Source organism: Balaenoptera ricei, chromosome 12 (genome assembly GCF_028023285.1).
Source record: "Balaenoptera ricei isolate mBalRic1 chromosome 12, mBalRic1.hap2, whole genome shotgun sequence".
Lineage (NCBI taxonomy): Eukaryota > Metazoa > Chordata > Mammalia > Artiodactyla > Balaenopteridae > Balaenoptera > Balaenoptera ricei.
The window spans coordinates 69,009,193-69,034,464 of NC_082650.1; the positions used below are offsets into that span (position 1 = coordinate 69,009,193).

Here is a 25,272-nt window from a genome sequence, read left to right on the forward strand (position 1 = left end):
GCCTTTTTAAGTTAGATTTTCAAACCAGTTTCCAATAGTGTCCACATGTTGCGTTTTGTTGTTATGTCTCAAATCTCTCTGATTCACTCTCTTTTTTAATGCTATCAGTTTGCTGGAGAAACCACGTCATTTGTCCTATAAAATATTCCATTATCTGGGTCTACCTGAGTGCTTCCTCATAGTATTAGTTAACTTTTTCCTTTGTCTTCTGTATGTCCTGTAAACTGGTAGTTAAATCGAGAGGCATACTTATATATTTTGGCAAGCATACTTCATAGTTGGCGTTGTATGGTTCCTTTCACACCACATCAGGAAGCACATAAAGTTAAGTGTCTGATTCTCTTATTTCTTAATTTCCAGAATAATGAATTGGTATTTTACCAATCTCCAGTGGTGACTGATTACTTTTTTTTCTTGGAGTATCTGTATGAACTCATGAATTTTTATATAGTTGATGTATTTAAATCAGTCGCAGTCAATATTTATTCTTATGCCCAAATTGCTCCATCCTAGGCCAATGGGAGCCCCTTCATGTTGATTTCTGTATCCTTTTGGTAGCACCCTATCAGTCTTTGATGGTTTCCTTGTTTTCTGGTACAACGTGTTTTCCAGACCTGGAACCAGTTTTTTCTCTAAGGAGCCTGGTTCCTTTAAGTGGAAAATAGTATTAGAGATAATCTGGGTGTAGAGAGCATTTCTGCAGTTAAATATATGAATATTCATTCACACTAAGTGAGAAAAATAGACTATAAATAACGTCATATCAGTTCAGGTCAGGTTTTGTCCCCAAATAATCTACCAAAAATCTTAACTTTTTAGAGCTTCTTTGAAATTATAATTACAAATAAGAGATTATGGAGCTATAGTGCATTTGTTTGCATGTACAGAAATAACTTGAGGATAAGAATTTTGTGGACTGGAGAAATAAAAAATGTCTGTTTTGTGTTAAAAGAGAAATGGCTGATTTCTTGGTAAATGGTGGACTACGTATAATAGATATGTAGCTTAACTAATGCCTCTAATTACTTTAGGTGTTCCTGGTTATAAATACATGGGCCAGGACAGTTACAGAAAGATAGAGAAGATGAAAAGGCAGAGGGCTATGTACCAGATGAAGGAACAAGAAAAAACCCCAGAAAAACAACTAAATGAAGTGGAGATAGGCAACCTTCCAGAAAAAGAATTCAGAATAATGATAGTGAAGATGATCCAGGACCTTGGAATAAGAATGGAGGCAAAGATTGAGAAGATGCAAGAAATGATTAACAAAGACCTAGAAGAATTAAAGAACAAACAAACAGAGATGACCAATACAATAACTGAAATGAAAACTACACTAGAAGGAATCAATAGCAGAATAACTGAGGCAGAAGAACGGATAAGTGACCTGGAAGACAGAATGATGGAATTCACTGCTGCGGAACAGACTAAAGAAAAAAGAATGAAAAGAAATGAAGACAGCCTAAGAGACCTCTGGGATAACATTAAACGCAACAACATTCGCATTATAGGGGTCCCAGAAGGAGAAGAGAGAGAGAAAGGACCAGAGAAAATATTTGAAGAGATTATAGTCGAAAACTTCCCTAACATGGGAAAGGAAATAGCCACCCAAGTCCAGGAAGCGCAGAGAGTCCCATACAGGATAAACCCAAGGAGAAACACGCCGAGACACATAGTAATCAAAGTGGCAAAAATTAAAGACAAAGAAAAATTATTGAAAGCAGCAAGGGAAAAACGACAAATAACATACAAGGGAACTCCCATAAGGTTAACAGCTGATTTCTCAGCAGAAACTCTGCAAGCCAGAAGGGAGTGGCATGATATACTTAAAGTGATGAAAGGGAAGAACCTACAACCAAGATTACTCTACCCGGCAAGGATCTCATTTAGATTTGATGGAGAAATCAAAAGCTTTACAGACAAGCAAAAGCTAAGAGAATTCAGCACCACCAAACCAGCTCTACAACAAATGCTAAAGGAACTTCTCTAAGTGGGAAACACAAGAGAAGAAAAGGACCTACAAAAACAAACCCAAAACAATTAAGAAAATGGTCATAGGAACATACATATCGATAATTACCTTAAACGTGAATGGATTAAATGCCCCAACCAAAAGACATAGACTGGCTGAATGGATACAAAAACAAGACCCATATATATGCTGTCTACAAGAGACCCACTTTAGACCTAGGGACACATACAGACTGAAAGTGATGGGATGGAAAAAGATATTCCATGCAAATGGAAATCAAAAGAAAGCTGGAGTAGCTATACTCATATCAGATAAAATAGACTTTAAATTAAAGAACGTTACAAGAGACAAGGAAGGACACTACATAATGATCCAGGGATCAATCCAAGAAGAAGATATAACAATTATAAATATATATGCACCCAACATAGGAGCACCTCAATACATAAGGCAACTGCTAACAGCTATAAAAGAGGAAATCGACAGTAACACAATAATAGTGGGGGACTTTAACACCTCACTTACACCAATGGACAGATCATCCAAAATGAAAATAAATAAGGAAACAGAAGCTTTAAATGACACAATAGACCAGATAGATTTAATTGATATATATCGGACATTCCATCCAAAAACAGCAGATTACACGTTCTTCTCAAGTGCGCACGGAACATTCTCCAAGATAGATCACATCTTGGGTCACAAATCAAGCCTCAGTAAATTTAAGAAAATTGAAATCATATCAAGCATCTTTTCTGACCACAACGCTATGAGATTAGAAATGAATTACAGGGAAAAAAACGTAAAAAGGACAAACACATGGAGGCTAAACAATACGTTACTAAATAACCAAGAGATCACTGAAGAAATCAAAGAGGAAATCAAAAAATACCTAGAGACAAATGACAATGAAAACACGACGACCCAAAACCTATGGGATGCAGCAAAAGCAGTTCTAAGAGGGAAGTTTATAGCTATACAAGCCTACCTAAAGAAACAAGAAAAAGCTCAAGTAAACAATCTAACCTTACACTTAAAGAAACTAGAGAAAGAAGAACAAACAAAACCCAAAGTTAGCAGAAGGAAAGAAATCATAAAGATCAGAGCAGAAATAAATGAAATAGAAACAAAGAAAACAATAGCAAAGATCAATAAAACTAAAAGTTGGTTCTTTGAGAAGATAAACAAAATTGATAAACCATTAGCCAGACTCATCAAGAAAAAGAGGGAGAGGACTCAAATCAATAAAATCAGAAATGAAAAAAAAAAAAAAAAATACATGGGCCAGATTTGTGAATATATATTTTCATGAGTAGCACACGTGTATTTTGGTAAAAAACATTTCTTTTGATTAAATAAAAATATTTAAAATAACTTGGCACATAATAAGTTCTTTTTTTAAATTAGTTGATTGTTTTATTTTTGACCACGTTGGGTCTTTGTTGCTGCGCGTGGGCTTTCTCTAATTGCGGAGAGCAGGGGCAACTCTTCATTGTGGTGTGCGGGCTTCTCATTGCAGTGGCTTCTCTTGTGGAACATGGGCTCTAGGTGCGTGGGCTTCAGTAGTTGTGGCTCGGGGGCTCAGTAGTTGTGGCCCATTGTATATTCTTGCCTCCTTTATCAAAGATCAGGTGACCATATGGGCATGGGTTTATCCCTGGGTTTTCTATCCTAATCCGTTGATCTATATTTCTGTTTTTGTGCCAGTACCATACTGCCTTGATTACCATAGCTTTGTAGTATAGTCTGAAGTCAGGGAGCCTGATTCCTCCAGCTCTGTTTTACTTTCTCAAGATTGCTTTGGCTATTCAGGGTCTTTTGTGTTTCCATACAAATTGTGAAATTTTTTGTTCTAGTTCTGTGAAAAATGCCATTGGTAGTTTGAGACGGATTGCATTGAATCTGTAGATTGCTTTGGGTAGTATAGTCATTTTCACAGTGTTGATTCTTCCAATCCAAAAACATGGTGTATCTCTCCATTTCTTTGTATCCTCTTTAATTTCTTTCTTCAGTGTCTTATAATTTTCTGCATACAGGTCTTTTGTCTCCTTAGGTAGGTTTATTCCTAGGTGTTTTATTCTTTTTGTTGCAGTGGTAAATGGGAGTGTTTCCCTAATTTCTCTTTCAGAATTTTCATTGTTAGTGTATAGGAATGCAAGAGATTTCTGTGCATTAATTTTGTATCCTGCTACTTTACCAAATTCATTGATTAACTCTAGTAGTTTTCTGGTAGCATCTTTAGGATTCTCTGTGTATTATAGCATCATGTCATCTGCAAACAGTGACAGCTTTACTTCTTCTTTTCCAATTTGGATTCCTTTTATTTCTTTTTCTTCTCTGATTGCTGTGGCTGAAACTTCCAAAACTATGTTGAATAATGAGCACTGGTACTTTCTTAAATTGCATATCATCGCATGACTTAATCACTTAATTGGCAATTATTCTTATATTTCCTATTCATAAAAATATTTAGTTAATCTTGCTAGAGTAAAAATTAGATACAAAAATAGTGGTGTAGATGAGAAACATTTTTAGAGTATTTGTTGCTTAAATCGGTCTCAAATATAAAGTAGAAAGGAAATTTACATGTTGGGTTAAGATTTATGTTGAATAAAAAAGTCTATTTACAGCTGACATCTTTGTGTAACTTTTGAGGCACGTTTTCTTAACAAAGCACTGGAGATGATGAATTTATAGAGTTTCATGATTATAGCAATTATTTCTAAGGGGTAACTTTTTCTGTTCAAGGCTGATCTCTTTATTTTTTTATCTCTTTTCAGAAACTTCATTTCAGTTATATCATTGTTCTCTATTTCAGTCTCTGTGATTTAACCAGGTCCTTCTCAGCCTGTAAATATACCCAAGCCTCTTATATTAAAATATTACCCCTCCCTCCAAAAAAACCCCACACCTTTCTGTTTTATATTCCCCTTCTCCTTCCCAGTCAACTTTCCAAAAGATTGATACTTGAATCCATTTATTTTCATTCACATCTCTGCGATCTGGAGTCCTCACTCTGCAGTCTTAAACAAATAGTGACTTTCAGTTCTAATCATTTTGTGACATTTAAACAGTTGAACACTCCTGTCTTGGAACTTCCTCTTTTCCTGGTGAACATGACCCAGTGTTCATGCTCCCTTTGTTTTCTTGACCCCATGATTGTTCATTCTTAGTCTTTTTTTATGCCCTTCCATCCGCCAACTTATTCTTGAAAGTTTAGTTTTCCTCAGATTCCATCCTTAATTATCTTCTCTTGTTCTGTTGATACTTACCCATTCTCAGTGATTTTGCCTACACCACAGACTGCTTCTGTAGTGACTACATGCTGATTATTCTTGAATCCACAACTCCAGCTAGATCTCTCTGTGAAGCTCTTTACCCTTATTTCCAAATATTTGTAAGTCTCATAAGAACGTTAAACTCAGCATGTCCAGCTGTACTCATTGCCTTGCCCAAAAGACTGATGTAAACTCCTGTACTTCCTTACCTGGTAAACGGGGCCATTGCCCAAATAGTCACCCAAGTCAGAAACCAAACTCTCAGTGTTGACAGTTATTCACCCCTCAGATTGCACATTCTACCTGAAATGTTTCTTCCACCTACCTCTCCCTGTCATTCCCATCACCATGACCCTTGTCATTCAGATCCTTATCTCACATATAAATTACTGGGATGGCTTCCTTACTAGTTTTCTTGCTTCACTGATGCTCCATCTCTACTTTACGTTGAGCTGCCATTGAAGTGGGTTTTCTACAGCGTGATCATTTAATAATGTACACCAAGCTGTTTTTATTACTTTTTCAAAGTAGTTCAAATGACTTAAAAATGCAGTCAGTTTTAGAATTTATGAAACTCATTTGCAGCTTTTCAGAATATAGAGGCAGGACCACACTGATCTTGAATATGTCCTAAAAAAAAGCTTAACAAAAATAAATGTCTTTTTCTCAGCAGGTTTTTCTTCTAAAAGTTCATTTTGGAAGATTACAAGCTAATGTAAAGATACAGTCAGTTGGTTTCTAGAGAACTTTGTTTTTATTTTACTGTGTATCCATCAGTTTGTTATTTTCCATATCCAGTGAAGTGTCCCGCATGTATGTGTGCATGCGTGTGTGTGTGTGCGTGTGCCTATGTTCTTTAGAGTTGTGTGTTTGATGAAATACCTCCTTTTTTAAAATGCTTGGAATCTTAGTTTTTTTTTTTTTTTAAATTAATTAATTAATTTATTTATTTTTGGTTGTGTTGGGTCTTCGTTTCTGTGCGAGGGCTTTCTCTAGTTGCGGCGAGTGGGGGCCACTCTTCATCGCGGTGCGCGGGCCTCTCACCATCGCGGCCTCTCCTGTTGCGGAGCACAGGCTCCAGACGCGCAGGCTCAGTAGTTGTGGCTCACGGGCCCAGTTGCTCCGTGGCATGTGGGATCTTCCCAGACCAGGGCTTGAACCCGTGTCCCCTGCATTGGCAGGCGGATTCTCAACCACTGCACCACCAGGGAAGCCCTGGAATCTTAGTTTTAAGATAAAACTTTAGACCTTAGAAACAGTTGTAACTAATAAATCAGTATATGTTATATTTAAACTTATAGCTGTGCTATAAGTTATTTTCTAAGCAATTTAAGCTGACAGGTTTAATAGTTATAAAAGAAGGCCAAGCTTTAAAAATGTAGTTATTTTATAAAATGATTGAAATGTTTTGATTGCAGGTTGGGGTTTTAAAGTAAAACGTAGCCTCTAAAGTGATTTATTAAATCAAAATTGTTTTATTTTCTAGGTGTTCATTGTACTCATGGTTTCAATCGCACTGGTTTCCTCATATGTGCCTTCTTGGTGGAGAAAATGGATTGGAGGTATTTGTTTCTTGTTATAATGGAAGAAGACATATTTAGTAATTGATAAAAATTTTTTATTGATTTTTCAATTTTAGCATTTTATATTGCCACGTTTTTGGTGAAGTCATGAGTAATATGATTGATTCAAGTGGTTTTCATTTTAGATTTGGTTAATCTTTCGAACACCATTCATTACCTGGTGTTTTCTACTAAGTAGCACTTTGAGTGCTTATGGATCCCGTATACTATGCATTTTCTTTTCCAGATTTTTTTTTTTCACATTTTACAGAATTATCAGAGACAAGTTCTCCCAATATTTTGTGTATATTTTCACCTTGGAGGTTACTATTGTTTTTCTTTTCATTTTTAATAGTACCTTTTAAAAATACCTATTGAGTACTAGGAAAAACTTAAATGCTATACAGAAAACGTATTTTTGGGGACAGAGTTACTCTGTTTAAACGAATAAGCATGTCTTTATGAGCAGCTGTTATTTGTAAAGTGTCTTTTTAGATTCTGAGAGATTAGAGAATGGGATATTACTAACTGAATTTCCTCATTTACTTTGAAGGTCTTTACTTTTGTTTACAAAGCCTTTCACGCAGTAGATCCTTCTCTGAATATAATCAGCTGAAGTACACATGTGACTGTATATTTTCCTGCTCATTCATCCTTGGGGGTTCTCTACTGCATGCACTTCTAGCTCTTCCTTTCTGGCCTTTCAGATGCTCTACACAGTAATGCTACACGATACAGACTCCTATGTCAGACTCAGCCTATGCTTAGCCTCTCTCTGATGACCAGTACTCTTAATGCCTGGGTGTGTTGAAAGTTCCTGAAAAACCAGCATGCTTGTACTTTCTTTTCATATTGCTATTCACATTTCTTTGATGTTTTCGCTGAGAGTCAGACCTCAAACTTCAAGGGTTTACTTAAATTCCTTACAGACTCTACCCGGTCTTGTCTATACACTCATTGCAGTTTACCTTTAGAGTTTAGGAAATTCCCATGTACTTATGTTAAAAATGTTTCAGAATGAATTTGTCTCTTAATAGATTGAATGCCTTGAGCGTGGGGACTGTGATTTGTCCATTTTAGAAAACCTCTATTATGCTTTGTATAATAGCCTTAAATGTAACAAGTGAATTTTGATAAATCTGCATAAATGGAGAGTAGTGAGGAAATTGCATGGTGTTTATTTTCCATAGTATTGAAGCAGCAGTTGCTACTTTTGCTCAAGCCAGACCACCGGGAATTTATAAGGGTGATTATTTGAAAGAACTTTTTCGTCGCTATGGTGATATAGAGGAAGCACCACCCCCACCTCTATTGCCAGATTGGTGTTTTGAGGATGATGAAGACGAAGATGAGGACGAGGATGGAAAAAAGGAATCAGAACCTGGGTCGAGTGCCTCCTTTGGCAAAAGGAGAAAAGAACGTTTAAAACTGGTAATGTTTAAAAATACTATTATAGTCTTTACCTTTTCTTCTACAGCTTCATTGAGATTTATGCAAATGGAATGTTAACTATGTTTGTTTAGCTAGATTTGTTAGATTATTTCATTCTGGTTATTTCCAAAGACTCTTGATAGCCATGAATCTTTGCCTTTTCTACAAGAAAAGTTTCAGTTATATAAATTCATCCTGTTTTTGTTTCTTAGGTAAACCAAAGAACTCTTAGATGTTAGATTGAGAATTTATTGTTTCTTTGCAAAGTATTGTGAGATTCCAACTAAATATGGAGTGAAAATTTTTACTGATGCTTTACAAAATTGTCCCATAGTTAAAATAACTTTGCATATAAATTCTGCTCCTTTCCATGGGTGGTGTTTTCATATTTTTCTGTAAAGTTGAACTCAGAAGGTTCTTATTTCTTCTATAGTCAACTCCTGTTAATCTTCTAGAAATAAAAGGCCTAAGAAGAAACATCAGGCATTACCTTCTTTTCTCAGGAGGACAGGAGAGATGTTGAGAAGAAGATTGCTGGTTGTACTTGTACATACACAAGTAGATGGTGTAGGCCAAAGGGTAAAGTCAGGGACAGTGTGGCGGTAATTCATTGTTAATAAAGTTAATAATTAAGGTGTGTGGGATATCATGGGTGAGCAGTAAATCCCACAACTCATTTATTAGTAGGCATTGACTGACAGGCAAGGAAGAAAATGCCTTGTTTTATGTAAATAATAAAATACAGTTATTTAGGGCTTTAAAAAAAAGTCTCTTGTTTGAAAAACATTGTTTTAATATGTATTTACACATTTCAAACTTCAAGACTCAGCGGCTACTGAAAGTGTAAATTGTTTTGAAACATGGAAATAATTTCAAAAATAACTTAGTTTTTCACTCTAACTCATTTTCTGGACTTAGATATCTGAAATGACTGAATCACATACCTAGAAAAATAAGAATCACATTCTAAAGAAAGTCTAATAGCATAATATGACATATAGATGATTACCCTCTTATCACTTCTGTGAGGGAATTCAACTGTATTTTTTAAGAATAACATTAATCATGAGCATATGCTTAATGTGTTTTTGAATTATGATCTAGTATTTGAATGTGTAAAAGAGTTTAAAACAGTTACTATTTTTACAAAATAGGGTCAAGTTTGCAGCATTTATTTTTCTTTGCCATCAGAAAGTGTCTTAAAAATGACATTTATTTTATAATCTTAAGCACGATTAAATCCCTATAATTGCAAATGAGCTCCAGCATCATTAAGAGGAAACTAGCTAAGATGAACATGTATCTTTAGGGGAATAAATGACATATAAAATAAAATCCTAAACCTAGTTTCCCCTGGTTTGTTTTGTCAGTTACTAAGAGGAGTGTTTAAAAATTCCCCACTGTGATTGTGGATTTACCTATTTCTCCTTGTAGTTCTGTCAGATTTTGCTTTATATATTTTGAGGTGATATTTGGTTTATACAAACATGTATAAAAGATTATTTTATCTTTACAATGTCTTAACTTTTAGCATTGTAAAATGTCTGTTATTTATATGGTAGTACAAGTGTTCTTTTGGATAGTGTTTGTATGAAAGACCTTGTATCTATCTTTTTACTTTCAGCCTTTATTAATCCTTTATTTAAGGTATGACTCTTATAAGCATCATGTTGCTGGGTTTTGTTTACCTAGTCAACAGTTTTTGCCTTATTGGAATATTTAGTCTATGTACATTTATTTTACTGATATAATTTAAACTTACTGTCTCACTATTTTCTTTTGTTTGTTTGTTTTTGTTTATCCCTCTTGTGGTATGGTCCTTTTTATCTTCCTTTCTTGCCTTAAAAAAAAAATTAATTAATTTTTGGCTGTGTTGGATCTTCATCGTTGGGTCTTCATTGCTGTGCGTGGGCCTCTCATTGTGGTGGCTTCTCTTGTTGCGGAACATGGGCTCTAGGCGCGCGAGCTTCAGTAGTTGTGGCTCGCGGGCTCTAGAGTGCAGGCTCAGTAGTTGCGGCTCACGGGCTTAGTTGCTCGGCGGCATGTGGGATCTTCCTGGACCAGGGATTGAACCCGTGTCCCCTGCATTGGCAGGCAGATTCTTAACCACAGCACCACCAGGGGAGTCCTCTTGCCTTCTTTATGCTTAATTATTTTTATCGTTCTGTTACCCCAACCCATGCTTGTTATACATTCCTTTACTATTTTTTTAGTGGTTACCCAAGATTTCAGTATGCATCTTTGACTGTTGAAGTCTGGTAAATGTTAGTACTTTTGCCACTTTTTAGATAATGCAAAAATCCAAGAACTTTTGAGTCCATTGATCTCTTACTGCCCTTTTGGTATTGTGTATTTTAATTCTCTCTATACTTTAAATCCCATAATACATCATCATCATCATCATTATATGGTTAATATTCATTAGCTATACCCACATATTTATCCTTTCTGGTGCTCTTCATTTCTTTGTGTATTTTTGTGGCTTCATTTGCATAGTTTTTCTTCTAACTGAAGCACTCTCTTCAGTATTTTCTTTAATGTGGATCTGCTGTGAGACATTCTTACAGCATTTGTGTGAAAATGTCTTTATATACCCCATCATTTTAAAGAACAGTTGTTCTTCAAAATCCAGATTCTAGAATTCTGGGTTGCTATGTTGAAGATATTATTCCATAATTCATTTCTGTTGAGAAGTTACTTCTTTGAAGATAATTTCTTTTTGGTTTTGATTTTCAGCAGTTTTACTATGATGTTTCTACCTGTGGTTTTCTTTGTATTTTTCCTGCTTCCTACTTACAGTGATTCTTGAATCTATGATTGGATTTTTTAATCCGTTTTAGACAATTCTTGACCATTATCTCTTCAAATATTGTTTTAGATTCATTCTTTCTCCTTTCTCCTTCTACTCAATAGAACTTTTGAATTTTATTATTTTTTAAAATGTTTCCTATGTTCTTTTATATATTCTCCACTTTTTTGTTTCATATTTTTCAGTCTGGTTATTTTTTTTCTGACCTATCTTCCAGTGTATTAATTCTCTCTTTAGCTTTGTCTAAGCTGCTGTTAAATTCATCTGTTGAGTACTTAATTTCAGTTATTTTACTTTCACTTCTGGAATTTCAGTTTGAGTATTAAAGTAACTTTCAGTTCTCTGCTGGAATTCTGTATCTTGTCATTTAGGTTTTTGAATTTATTAAGGCTATTTTATTTTATTTTGTTTTATTTTTAAATTTTTTGGCCATGCGGCTTGTGGGATCTTAGTTCCCTGACCAGAGATTGAACCTGGGCCATGGCAGTGAAAATGCCAAGTCCTAACCACTGGACTGCCAGGGAACTCCCTATTAAGCCTATTTTAAAGCCTATGTCAGATAACTCTAATATGTGGATACTCTCTGGATCCTTTTTTTAGTTTTTCTTCTTGTATTCATTTGATTTCTAGTCAATTGTAGGTTTTTTTTTTTCTTTTTTTAAATACCTGGGTATTTCTGCTTACTAGACATTATGTATGAAAAATTGTGGAAATAATTTGAGGTTTTCTTCATTCAGAGAAGATTTACCTTTGCTTCTACACGGGGTTAGGAGTAGAACATCTTAACTCAGCCAAGAATTGAACTGTTTAGAAGCTAGGCTTTAGTTTTGGGGGGCTGGTCTGTTTTTGGTTCACCCCAATTCTGGAGTGTGGCCCCTTGGGAATTCTAACTGAAAGCCTGGAGCATTAAGCAGGACCCCCCTCCTTGGTGACCTGGTACTCCAATTTTTGTTTTCCCATTCTTGTGATAAATGCTGAAAGTTCTGTTCAGTTTTGTAGCCTCTCAGCTACCAATTTGGAAACAGTGCCTTTAGAGGAAAATCCTAGAGGAGAAAAGCTATGCCAGATGTCTGTCTCATCTCTCAGGGCTTCCCTTCTTTGGTTCTTGGCCCTTCAGATCCTTACTGCCTTTCTAATTCTCTGATATCTTAAAACAGGTGCTTTTAACATTTTTGTCTAGCATTTCTCATGGCTGCAAAATTTGTCTAAATAAACTAGTCTGCCATTGCCAAAAGCAGAATGCTTCCCTTCTTTGTTTTTGGAGAAAGCAGTTAGATTTGATTTCTGACTGACAATGCGATGGTAATTTTCAAGAATATTTGAGCTTATACTTCCAAAGGTAGAGTTATGAAAAAAGAAAATTCTGAAGCATTATGCATTTTGGTAGGTTTCTCCTCTTTTCAAATCATAACTAGTAGATACTAAAATTATTAAATATGTTTTTATTTATAAAAATAATATACTGACATTAAAGAAAATTTGAAAACAAATAATCCTTCAACTTTTACCCTACCACGGCATTTCTGTTATCTTAAAAGAATTTCTCCGCAATTACTTACCTGTCTATCTGTCTCTAATTTAAAAGTGTACACAAGTGACATACAGATCAATTTTCTTTGTAAAATAAAAATGTGAACATCTAGAAGTATATAGGGTAAGAAGTGAAGTTTTCTCTTTTCCTCGTACATATAGAACTAGCTCATTCTTTTTAGCTGGCACTGAAAAGAACAGTTTATAAAAAGCAAACAGAACATTTCTTTAGAAGACAAGAGAGGATATCAATCCATAAAATAATGGCAAGCTATTATGGAGAAGAACCAGTTAGAGACCTTAGAAATGATAATAATAAAGAAAAAATGTCAGTTGGTGGGTTGGATAGCAGACTGAAGTTAGCTGTGGAGGAAATTATCAAGGTGGAAGATCTAGCTAAGAAATTCTTCCTGGATGTAGCACAAAAAGACAAAGAAATATGAAAAATAGTTTAAAGTTATGTAGTGATCTATATGGATGATTTAATAGTATGAGAAGTCATAGAGGGGACAAATACAGTAAGGATATGAAGTGTCTATCTGAGGATAATTTTCTGTTGTACAGCAGGGCCAGGGCAGACTAGTGATTTTAAGCAGCTGATGGGAGGTGAGAAAAAGGAGGCAGTTGTGTTAGGGGTCCTCAGTACCACCTCTGCTTTTGGAGATTCTCTAGGACTCAGCATATAGTTGTACTCACAGCTAAGATTTAACGCAGCAGTGTACTAAGGATATCCTGCTGGATAATAAGGGAAAAAGACAAGTGGAGTTTCGAGGAGTCCATGTGCAGGCTTCCTTTTGCTCTCTCCTTCCCACGAGGGGTCGTACAGAGCTCACTCTTCCCACAGCAGTGGAAATGCATCAGCGCATGTGTGATGTTTCTGTCTAGGGAAGCTCGTTAGAGTCTCAGTGCCCAAGGTTTTTATGCATGGTTGGTCATGTAGGCAGCTTGTGCCTAGCGTGTATCAATATTCCAGAATCCCAGAAGGAAAACATTTGTTCAGCATAAACTATTATCTGTACAAATAGTTTAGGCATGATGAACCAGCCTTATCAGTTGACTGAGAACACTGGGAGTCATGTTCCCAGATGCCATCCAGGGGCCAACCTTGCAAGCAGTCCTATTACGTTAACTCTTATCTGCACACTGGTACAGACTATTTGAGTAGTTTGGTTATGAGCAAAAAGGGTAACTAAGGGTGATTGCTTGATGCAGACATATTCAGAAAAGGCTTTTTAGTATGGAATAAACTCAAGCATATCTATTACTTGAGGATAAGGAGCTAGTGGAATCAATGAAGTTGAAAATAAATGAAATGATAGAGGAATTAATGATAGAGCAATTTCTGAGGAGATTGAAGGGAATGAAGTTCAAGAGCAGATAGAGAAATAGGTCTTCAGCAAGGGAGGCAAATCTCATCCTTAGCCCTGAGATTGTGATTTTTCCTCAGTAAATTTCAGCTGCCTGTGTGTGGAAGTGGAGATTAATGGTGGGTTGATCCAAGGTCTATATTCAGTATGGGTGTGGTGGAAGAATCAGAGGGTAAAGAGTACGGAGGATATCAGGTGAAGGGTAATTGAAGTAATCAGTGATAGGATCTAGGTTGAATAGGAAGTAAGGTCAGGATGGGGGAGCTGTTAGACTGGAAAGGGAGGAGTGAAGGATTGTTAGCCTTGGTGAAATTGAAAAGTGAGCTTAGTGAGAGTAAAAGAGTTAAGCTGTTTAATGAAAGACGTCAGAGGAGCATATTGGTTTAAAATGTTGTGGGTACCCAATCAATGTAAGTTGAGTTGATGAATCAAAAGGTGGAGCAGTCTGGAATGAGGATGATATGGCCATGGAGCAGGTTGTTCAAGCTAAGCACAGATGAGAGGATCATTAAAAAAGAAATTACAGAACTGTGAAGCTTAGGTTGTTTGATGGGTCAGATTGTTTCAATGGATGTTGATGTTACCAATATAATGACAGAAGTTAGCATGGTGAGAAATACTGATTGTTTTGATGAATGTGCGGAAGTGACCAGAGGTCAATATATGAAGGATAGAGCATTTTATTAATTTAGATTATCTGGTTGCAAGTAACAGAAACTAACCCAAACTAGCTTAAGTAATAAGAGGAATTTATTATGAGTAAATGGGTACAGCTGAAGCACAGGAATATAGCAGATTCCTTGTTTACCTGGGAGATTTCTGATTCCTTGTTTACGAGGGATATTTAATATCCTATGTCTAAGCTTACATGTTATAATTTTCACCACATGCAGAGACTTTCTGAGTCCAAATTCCAAGTTACCAGAAGAGAGAACCTGATAGGTTCAGAGAGAGTTATAGGGGTTCACTCATGCTCCCATCAACTTCGGCTGGAGTGGCATGTTATCTTTAATGTCATGTAACATGGCTTGTGGGTGGGGAAGGCATCCCATCCACAAAGAGAGCTGTTGTGCAACCAACCACAGTGGATGTTTGTTCTACCTGACATCTAGCTGAGTGATGTAGCTGAATGAGTCTGAATGGAAGAGGAACTTTTGAAAGAGGCCGGGAAAGCAGTGAGGATATAAGAGAATTGTTTACACTACCAGCATGGGACTTGGGCAGTGGGAGAATGAGTAGCTTTCACTTAAGAGAAAAGTGAGTGGTCTTCTTGGTGGAGAGCTAGCTTCTAGTTAAGATATGGGGTACAGGGTGTTCATGAAAAAGGTTGAGTTTACAGGGAAGGTTATTGGTAAAACTTAAAAAAAATTCTGTGCTATTAGTACCTTCAGAATAAAAGTAATGCTTTCTTTTTTTAATTAGTATATACAAGATATAATTTTATCAGGATATTGAAGTTATCTGAGTATCTCAATTACTAAATATGTTAAAAAAACTTATCCACCTGGTTAAGCTTTCCTTTGAAAGTTTTCTTTCTTTAGTTATTACATTTAAGGGTAGAAATGGTTCTAGAACAGGAATTTCATTGGCTGATAAAGAGAGGTTATGGTGTAATAGGAGAGGAATGGTATTCTTTGATCCTTTGGCTCATGGAACCTCTCTTTAAGGAAAACAAGGTAGATGACATTTTAGATAACTATAAAATATGATTCAGAATTAGGGGCAAAAAGTAGTCTGCTGGATTGACTTTAGGACTCTTCTAGATTTGACAGGGATGTATGTGGACTAAATAATGTGTTCTTTTTTTTTTTTTTTTTCCTTCCCAAGTAGTTCAGGTTGCCAAATCTTTGCCAGAATGTTGATCATTGTAGCTTGCAGACCATATTTTTTATTCCCTAATTACATTAACAGCTAGAGTTGTTTTATAGATTTTTCTTGAGACTGATGCCAACCCTCTTATGGGTCTCAAAGTAATTGTAAATGAATCTAGACTATTTTTTTGGTCTTTAAAATTTCCAGGGGTGTTCTTTATTATTTGATATGTAAATTCTCCATCTGCTTCACTTCTCTGTGATATTCTAAAAATATACTTGCTGTGAAATGGGTGAAATACAATAAGACATTTTATGAAGTTCCGAGTTAAAGAATTTAGATTAAAAATTCAGTGATGAGTAATATTTAGTTTTTATGTTGATACATCCAATGACTGTAGCTTAGCTGCTTTGTCTACTGTTATACTCTTATTCTAGTTTACAAAGGTATGTATTGTAGGTTTTTATCTCAAAATCCAAACTCCATCAGTGACACAACTTCTCACCCCCTTCCCCAAATGAGAATCATTGGTGAATGGAGAATCATTGGTGAATGGTATAGTATAGACCTGGGTTCAAATTCTGTTTTTACCACTTGAATAAATTACATAAAATCTTTAGGCCTCATTTAGTCATTTGTGAAATAAATATAATGCATCTACTTTTCAGAATTGTTATAAGGATTAGAGAAACTGTTTGTAAAATGCCAGATACTTTGCCTGGCTCTGAGTAAATGGTAGGTGAGATATGATTGCTGTTATGATTACTGAGTAGTACCCATGGATGCTTTGATAACATGATATAGACACTGGCCTGTATATGTATATTGAAAATCATATGCTGGATTAAGGAAAACTAGTGTACAATCCCAGGGGAGTTTGTAGAACCTCCTGTAGCAGGCCATTTGTTGCATATATTTGCTCAGATTTCTGAAAATAAATGTGTCTTTCAGTCTGGTCTTTGTAAATGGATTTGAACTCTAATGTATTTTTCTTTTCCTTTTATTTTCAGGGTGCTATTTTTTTGGAAGGCGTAACTGTTAAAGGTGTAACTCAAGTAACAACTCAACCAAAGTTAGGAGAGGTACAACAGAAGTGTCATCAATTCTGTGGCTGGGAAGGGTAATAAACATTTTAAATATTAATTAAAGTTTTAAATAAAATTTATTCTTATTCTGCAATACTTAACATTAATGCAAAGAGTGTCATAGCTTCTTTGCTTCTTGAAGTTTCTATGTTTACATAGAGTTCTTAAAAAGATGTCAAGCAAGAGTTTATCATATTTTTCTCAAGATAAACAGTGTAATAACCAGACTTTTGAGTCAAAATTAGATGACTCACATGTCTTCCTAGTGGAATAGAAAATTACTGTTGTCACTTTCTGGTATTTGTTTTGTGGGATTGATTCTACTGTTGCTGATTTTTTTATTATTATTTTTAAAAATTTATTATTATTATTTTTTGGCTGCGTTGGGTCTTTGTTGCTGTGCGCAGGCTCTCTCTACTTGCAGCGAGTGGGGGCTCTTCGTTGTGGTGTGTGGGCTTCTCAATGCCATGGCTTCTCTTGTTGCGGAGCACGGGCTTCAGTAGTTGTGGCACACGGGCTCAGTAGTTGTGGCTTGTGGGCTCTAGAGCGCAGGCTCAGTAGCTGTGGTGCACGGGCTTAGTTGCTACGCGGTATGTGGAATCTTCCCGGATCAGGGCTTGAACCCATGTCCCCTGCGTTGGCAGGCAGATTCTTAACCACCGCGCCACCAGGGAAGTCCCACTGTTGCTGATAAATGTTTTAGTTGCCCTTATCATTTTATGAAGAGAGAAGAGGTGAAACTTGAATGTGCCTCATTTTCCAGTTTTTCTGTCATCAGAAACCTGGGAGAATCAGCTTTAAATATGTTTTGCCCCTTACCATGACTTGAAGATATTTATCAGACATTTCATGGGAGGGGATTCAAGAGAGAGTTCACTGCTCGTTGCTCTCAGGTCTTGGTCTATGGTCATTTCTGTTCATGATTGCTATCTGTGGCAGAAAATTGTAATACAGCTGGAACATGATGAAACAGGATTATTGTTAAAAATTCCTGATATAAAGAACTTTTGGACTGGTATACATACAGATCAATAAACTAGAAATAATTTTAACTAAAAAATGTAAATGATGATGAAGTGATATCAGTTTTAGTGTTCTGTTAAGCCCTTGCCAGTGTACTTTAATCTAGACCTGAATTTCTCCTGTTTTGTCACTTCTGGGCATCTTTTGAGGAGAAACTTGCCAACCCTGCAAAGTTATGCCAAGTTGGCAGTGTCATGATGGAGGAATATGGGGTCTAGAGCAATGTAAGGTAGTCGAGGCAAGATTTAAACTTCTTCCTGAACTAAAAGACTTGTAGATACACAAAGACTTGTAAACAGTATGTGCTTTACTGTTTAGATCATGTGTATTAATATTTAAAAATTAGCCCAATAGTCATAGTTTGCAGTGGCAATTACGATCCTGTTAACTTGAGTTCTAAAATGTCAAGAAAATGATAACCTTTTGTTAGCATTTTTGTGAAAGCTGATATTATTCCAATTGACATTAATCTCATGATGGGGAAAACATTGTGCTAAATGTGTGACTCAGGTGAGCTTGGTTTAAGACATGTATTGCTTTGTATGGACACCAGCCACAATAGTAATACAGTGTTCTTCTTTAAGGTCTGGATTCCCTGGAGCACAGCCTATCTCCATGGACAAGCAAAATATTAAACTTCTGGAGCAGAAGCCATATAAAGTAAGCTGGAAAGCAGATGGTACGCGGTAAGTTAGATTTCTTAAAAAAGTTACACTAATAACCCAAATGCTTGAAGAATATTGCTTTGTTGTTAGAGAAGGTTTGTACTCCTGGGAGTGACTTGAGCAGCAAAATAAGCATGTTTCATATATCGTATAGTTTTTGTTTTGCTAGTATTCTTAGCTGTGTACTACAATTATAACTCTCATTCTGCTAAATTTTTGGTTTCAGAGTTATGTTAGTTTGACATGAATCTATACCAAATTTAAATCTGGAAGTATTTTTTCTTAATAATATTGTGCTTTTTGGTATGTTTGCTGCCTGCCACTTTGTCTTTAATGGTGTTGGACACTTCTAAAATTAACAGATGTATTATCAGTTTATAATCTAAAAATTACCAAGTCTCCCTGATTCACTCTGTATTTTGTTCCTTCGATAGTTTTCTTTTTCTCTTAATCCTTGCTAATACTTTTTGTAATTTTATACACTCTTAAGGTTGTTGTATTCTTACAACAAAGCTTAGCTTCAAATTTCATATTCCTACATTGAAAAATATTTATTAGTATTAAAGCGTAAAGTTGCTTCCTCAGTAACATGAAACTTTTTCTTTCTCTTTTGTAATCCATTTTTTATAGCTTTGCTATATTATTTATTCATTCAGCAAATGTTATAATAATTGAAATAACTATTTTAACAGATTAATATAGAACTCTTATTAACTTTTTCGTAATGAAGAAAATGTTTTAGAATAATTAGGAGTGCCTGTATATATATGCATGTATGTATGTATAGTACATGCATATATGTATGTATATATATACATGCAATGTATACATACATTCCTAATTATTATTAGGAATGTATGTATACATTGCATGTATATATATATACATATATGCACATATATGTACATATATAGATATTAATATAGAAGTCCTATTAACTTTTTCATAGTGAAGAAAATGTTTTAGAATAATTAGGAGTGTATGTATTATATATACAAACACACACATATAATTAGAATAATGAGGAGTGCATGTATATTTATACGCACATGCACACACATGTATGTATACTTTAGTTTTTTTTCCAGATCTATTGAGATATAATTTGACATGACATTATGTAAGTTTAAGGTGTACAACTTGTTGATTTGATGCACTTATATATTGCGAAGTGGTTACTGCTGTAGTGTTAGCTGCACCTCTTTCACTTCTCATAATTACCATTTCTTTTTTGTGGTGAGAACATTTAAGATCTGTTTTAGCAATTTTCAAGTATGTAATACAGTATTTTTAACTATAATTACCATGTTGTGCATTAGATCCTCAGAACTTATTTGTCTTATAACTGGCAGTTTGTACCCTTTGACCAGTACCTCCCCATTCTCCCCACCCCTTAAGCCCCTGGTAACCACCATTCTAGTCTCGGTTTCTATGAGCTTTTTAGATTCCGCATATAAGTGATATCATACAGTATCTGTCTTTCTGTCTGACTTACTCCACCTGGCATAATGCCCTCAAGTTCTATGTTGTCACAAATGACAGGATTTCCTTCTTTCTTATGGCTGAATAATATTCCATTGTGTATATATATCTATATATACATAAATATACATACCACATCTTCTTTATCTATTCATCTATTTATTCATTTCTTGGTGGATACTTAGGTTGTTTTCATATCTTGGCTATTGTGAATAATGTTGCAATGAAAATGGGAAAGAAGATGTATCTCTTCAAGATCCGCTTTTCACATTTTAATTTTTAAAGGTGTTTTGAAGATGATATAGGTTACATTTAATTTTTATGAGAGGTTTTTGAATGTCAAAGTGATAATCATACCTTTTGTATCATGGTGTCCTCATCTACGTTTAACTTGTGGTGACCTTAAAAGATACATAAAGAGACATGGAGTGGGGCAGATACAACTTGATTTTAATATTAATATTAATATTTCTGTAGCTACTATTGTAATGCAATAATAAAGTAAAAGAAAATAACTCAGAGTAGGTTTGCCATAAGAAAAAAGTAATGCTATGGGAATAATTTGTAATAGACAAGCAAAAGCCTTGTAGTGAATTGATAATCATAATGAAAGCAAACCTCATGAGGGCTGGGACTTTTGTCTTTTTAATCACTGTGTCCCCAGTGCCTAGAATAGTGCCTGGCACATGGTAGGCATTCAGTAAATGTTTATTGGATGAATTAGTCCAATTGAAAAGCTGCCAATGTCTTCACATGAAAGATAGGGAAACACTAATGGTGGTTGTGAAATTTTTGAGATTTTGAAAGATCACAACTCTTGTCCCATTTAATTTCCAAACAAAAATGTAAACCATTTAGCCAAAAAAAAAAAGCATAGTTCAAGGAAAATGATACACTAGGGCAGAATAAAGCTAGATGGCCCTAAGAAAGAACTTTTGTTTGGATTTATGTAAGGTAAGGGTGATCCATTACCCCCATAGAGTTGTTTGTGAAAGGATTAAATAAAGTAATTTAAAACAATTAGCATACAGTAGATACTCAGTAAAAGATAGCTACTGATTTACACATGCATATACTTATCTTCTGACTTGTGTATTTTATATATATTTTTTATGTATATATATGTATGTATGTATATATGTATATGTGTGTATGTATATATATATTCCCCACACATATACAAGCATCCCTGCTTTAAGGAAAACTGAATATACAAGGTAAATGTGGTACTTGGCTTACAAGGAAAATTATTGCAGGAATTAAAAAAAAAAGCCACTTAGGCATTTATGGAAATGTAATTTATAGTCAGCTTTTTATAACACATCTATTTAAGTAAGCGAGATACACTTGTATAATGCTCCTTGGAGGAAATTATAGACAGATTCATTCTTCCTGAACCCTGGTCTGGGAATTCCCTTCTTTCATTCATTCAGAAATTATACTGAAAGCTCGTTACCTCCAGGGCTCTGTGTCAACTGCTGAATGGATCAGGAATGCTTAAGATAGAACCCCTATCTTTAAGTTTTTCATCTAATTCATGGTTCAGCAAATGTTCTCCATTAGGGCCAGATAGTAAATATTTTTACTGACTCAGTTACTCAACTCTGCCATTGTAGTGCAAAAGCAGCTATCTCATGCTGCTCTCACATAAACAAATGAGCAGAACAAGTGAGCAGAACTGTGTTCCAATAAAACTTTGTTTACAAAAACAGGTGGTCGGCAGATTTGGCCCTTTTGCCAACCTGTTATTGAATACATTCTCCTTAAAAAAGACTATCTTAACATTTCAAATGATCTTTCCTTTCTTTATAAGAAAGTGTAAAAGTGAACTTAAGGTAGGGATACATAAGTTTAATATAAAGATATTTTTGTTTTAAAATTTACTTCAGTAAATTATAGAAGTTGAAATAAATTTTTCTTCTCATTCATTGTAAGTTATTGCTTAGTGCCTGGTACTTTGATAGGATTTTTTATGTAAGCAGTTCACTAAATGTATACATTTGAAAGGTAAATTAAGTCTTTTTTTTTTCCTTATAAAAAATCATGTCCTATGCCTTTGTTATAACTGAGTACTCGACGTATGGTCATGCTCTATATGTCCTGACAAATGTACTTGGTGACGTGTAGAAATAGCTGTTGTATGGATAAGCTATTTATAATATGTTTAGGGAGCTTCTGTATTTACTGCTCTAATGGATTTTATATGGGACAGTGTAATTACCCCAGGTAGTTAGTAACTTGCTTGGATCCTTTGCTATGTATCTCATTAATAATGTTTGTAGCAGATGTTTATTCTAACGAGTGGAGCTGAATGTTCAGACAGGAATAAATAGCGTGGACAAGGTAATGAGACGCCATGCCAGAAATGTTTTATATACTGAGAGGAATATTAAAGAGGTTTTAGATGTCTCTGGAATAATTTTCAGTGAACTACAAACAAACAATGTTTTATGCTATTTAGAAACAGAATGAGTAAATCAAATTATGAGCAATTAAGTGATGTTATACTGCTATAATTTAGATTTGTTCACTTAGCTATTTTTCATTTCCACTTGAGTGAAGAGATCAGAGCAAGTATAAATTTCTGTTTAGCCCTAATTTTCTTTTGACTGCAAAGTAAGTAGTTTTTTATGATACATAATATAAGAACTTTGACTGAATATTGCTATTAAATAAGAAATTATCTCCTATTTTATTTCCTCATAAGTATTAATTAGAGCCATAACATTATATCTAATATTTAGAAACTCAATAGTAAATAAAGTTATACCGGAAAAGGATTTTTAATTTTTGAACTATTCTAGGGAGACTTAGCGATTTTGTAGATGTGTTCGAGGGGGCAGAATCCATAAAATAAAATATTTGCTTTAATCATGTAACTAGATAGTGGCAAAATCATCAGTATAACCCTGGTCTTTTGTTCTCTAGCTTTTTTTTTTTTTTCTCTTCACTGTTCTGTATTCTAGAATTTGGGCTTCTAAAATATGGTTTAAGGTAGTTTTTCTTCATTATGTAGTCAGCTAATTTAGGGATTCACTGAAAGTTTAGCATCATACCTCTGATGATAATCAAAAACCAGATTACATCATTTGGAGACTCCAGCCCTGTTTTTTTTTTTTTTTTTAAATTTATTTTATTTACTTATTTTTGGCTGTGTTGGGTCTTTGTTGTGGTACACGGGCTTCTCATTGCAGTGGCTTCTCTTGTTGCGGAGCACAGGCTCCAGGCACGTAGCCTTCAGTAGTTGTGGCATGCAGGCTCAGCAGTTGTGGCTCGTGGGCTCTAGAGCGCAGGCTCAGTAGTTGTGGCACACGGGCCTAGTTGCTCTGCGGCATGTGGGATCCTCCCCGACCAGGGCTCAAACCCGTGTCCCCTGCATTGGCAGGCGGATTCCCAACCCCTGGGCCACCAGGGAAGTCCCTCCAGCCCTGTTTTTTGATGGTAGTTTCATTAGAACTACTATGAGGGCTCCAGGCCAGTTTTTCTTGCATCTGAGAGGAACACAGTAAAGCCATAACTCCTGTGTTCCTTTTTTTATCATGGAGAAGGGAGACAAACAAGGAGTGATTAAAAGTCAATCAGAAGCACTGTTTACTGATCTAAAGCTATAGTGGATGATATCTGGTAGTAAACTGGTTAAAAAGAGAAAGTAGCAGAACTCATTTTACTCTTACTCCTTCTCCAAGCCCAAATCTTACTTGGACCCCCATTATATAAAACAGACAAAAATGGGGATGCTTTGGTTGGTGAACATTTTGGGGCAGCATGTGGGGTTGCACTCTGGGTGGTCTCTAAGGTCACCATGGAACTTTTTTAAGGCAGGAAGTCCCAAACACCTTTGGATGTTTGGGTTACGTTATCATCATGACTGTATTACCATCATATTAAGCTTGCATTTAAAAAAAAAATTCAGAGATCCAAATTCAGTAGACCTTAGTAGGCTTTGAGAATTTGTGTTTTTGAAAGCAACCCTAGCTGATTCTGATTTCCAGCCAGGTTCAGGAGCCATGATGGCCCTTAGTGCCCGCTTGAACACAGTTTAAAAATCAGTGACCTAAACCAGAGCAGTGTCTAGCCAGCCACTGAGTTAAGGATACAGCTGAGAATTTGTCCATTAATTGATTAAAGAAGATTCATGTAAAATGTTTATTATTATGGCATTCAATAAATGTTAGTTATTGGTGTCATAGTTTAAGACTCCTTGGAAAATCATTTTTACATGGTAACCAACATTTGGTTTCTCAGAATACATTCAGAATTCTCTTAGGGTGTGAGTTAGTTATTGTACAAGAAGAAAAGTAGGTATAGGACAAAAACAATCTAATATTTTAAAATCAAACTTTTGAGATGTCAGCTAGTCACATCTTTAGGATTTACTAAAGAATAAAAAGTTCCTTTAAATATTAGTTTCTTTAATTAAGCTACTTATCAATGTGAGAGTTACTACTTTTTAATAGAGGTACTGTCTCTGAAATGGTACTTAAGGACAAAAATCAACTGAATTCATTACCAAATCTGGCTAGAGAACTCTTAGAGCTAAACGGATATAGGTAAAACCTCTGTTGGAAACATTGGTGCAATCCCTGATTAGAATTTGGGGTTTCCCATATTCTAGGGGTAGCAAGCATCTGGAACTTAGAAACATTAAAAAAAAATCCTTTTTTGTTAATATTTCTAAATACATATTTTTTAAATAGAGCTAGGCTACAGGACCCAGATATATGAGAAGAATAATATTTATTCATACAGTCAGCAAATATTTACTGAACATCTACCATATGCCAGAGGTTTTGCTGGACTTAGCAGGTAATTAGAACTAACCTGTTTAATATGATTATTTTTATTTTTTTATCTTGAGCATTTTCCGTTTTTAGAACATACTTTAAAAGATAAGCTGGGATGAAGTGAGAGAGTGGCATGGACTTATATATACTACCAAATGTAAAATAGATAGTGGGAAGCAGCCGCATAGCACAAGGAAATCAGCTCGGTGCTTTGTGACCACCTAGAGGGGTGGCATAGGGAGGGTGGGAGGGAGATTCAAGAGGGAGGAGATATGGGGATATATGTATATGTATAACTGATTCACTTTGTTATAAAACAGAAACTAATGTACCACTGTAAAGGAATTATACTCCAATAAAGATGTTTAAAAAAATGTTAAAAAGAAAAAGAAATTATGTACTACAAAGCCTAAAAGGGAAAAAACATAGGTTGAGCATATGTATTGGGTGCTTTCAGTTTTTCACCATTGAG

General features: G+C 35.2%; 1 protein-coding gene across 2 annotated transcripts in view; it reads left to right on the forward strand.

Annotated features, from left to right (window-relative positions):
- The window catches only part of RNGTT (RNA guanylyltransferase and 5'-phosphatase), a 242,395-nt gene that overhangs the window by 17,728 nt on the left and 199,395 nt on the right, over nt 1-25,272 (forward strand). For both annotated transcript variants that reach the window (XM_059941605.1, XM_059941606.1), the window contains exons 5-8: nt 6,737-6,812; nt 8,003-8,243; nt 16,772-16,881; nt 18,454-18,555. In XM_059941605.1, the coding sequence (XP_059797588.1) occupies nt 6,737-6,812; nt 8,003-8,243; nt 16,772-16,881; nt 18,454-18,555 (529 nt within the window). The remainder of the gene's footprint in view (nt 1-6,736; nt 6,813-8,002; nt 8,244-16,771; nt 16,882-18,453; nt 18,556-25,272) is intronic.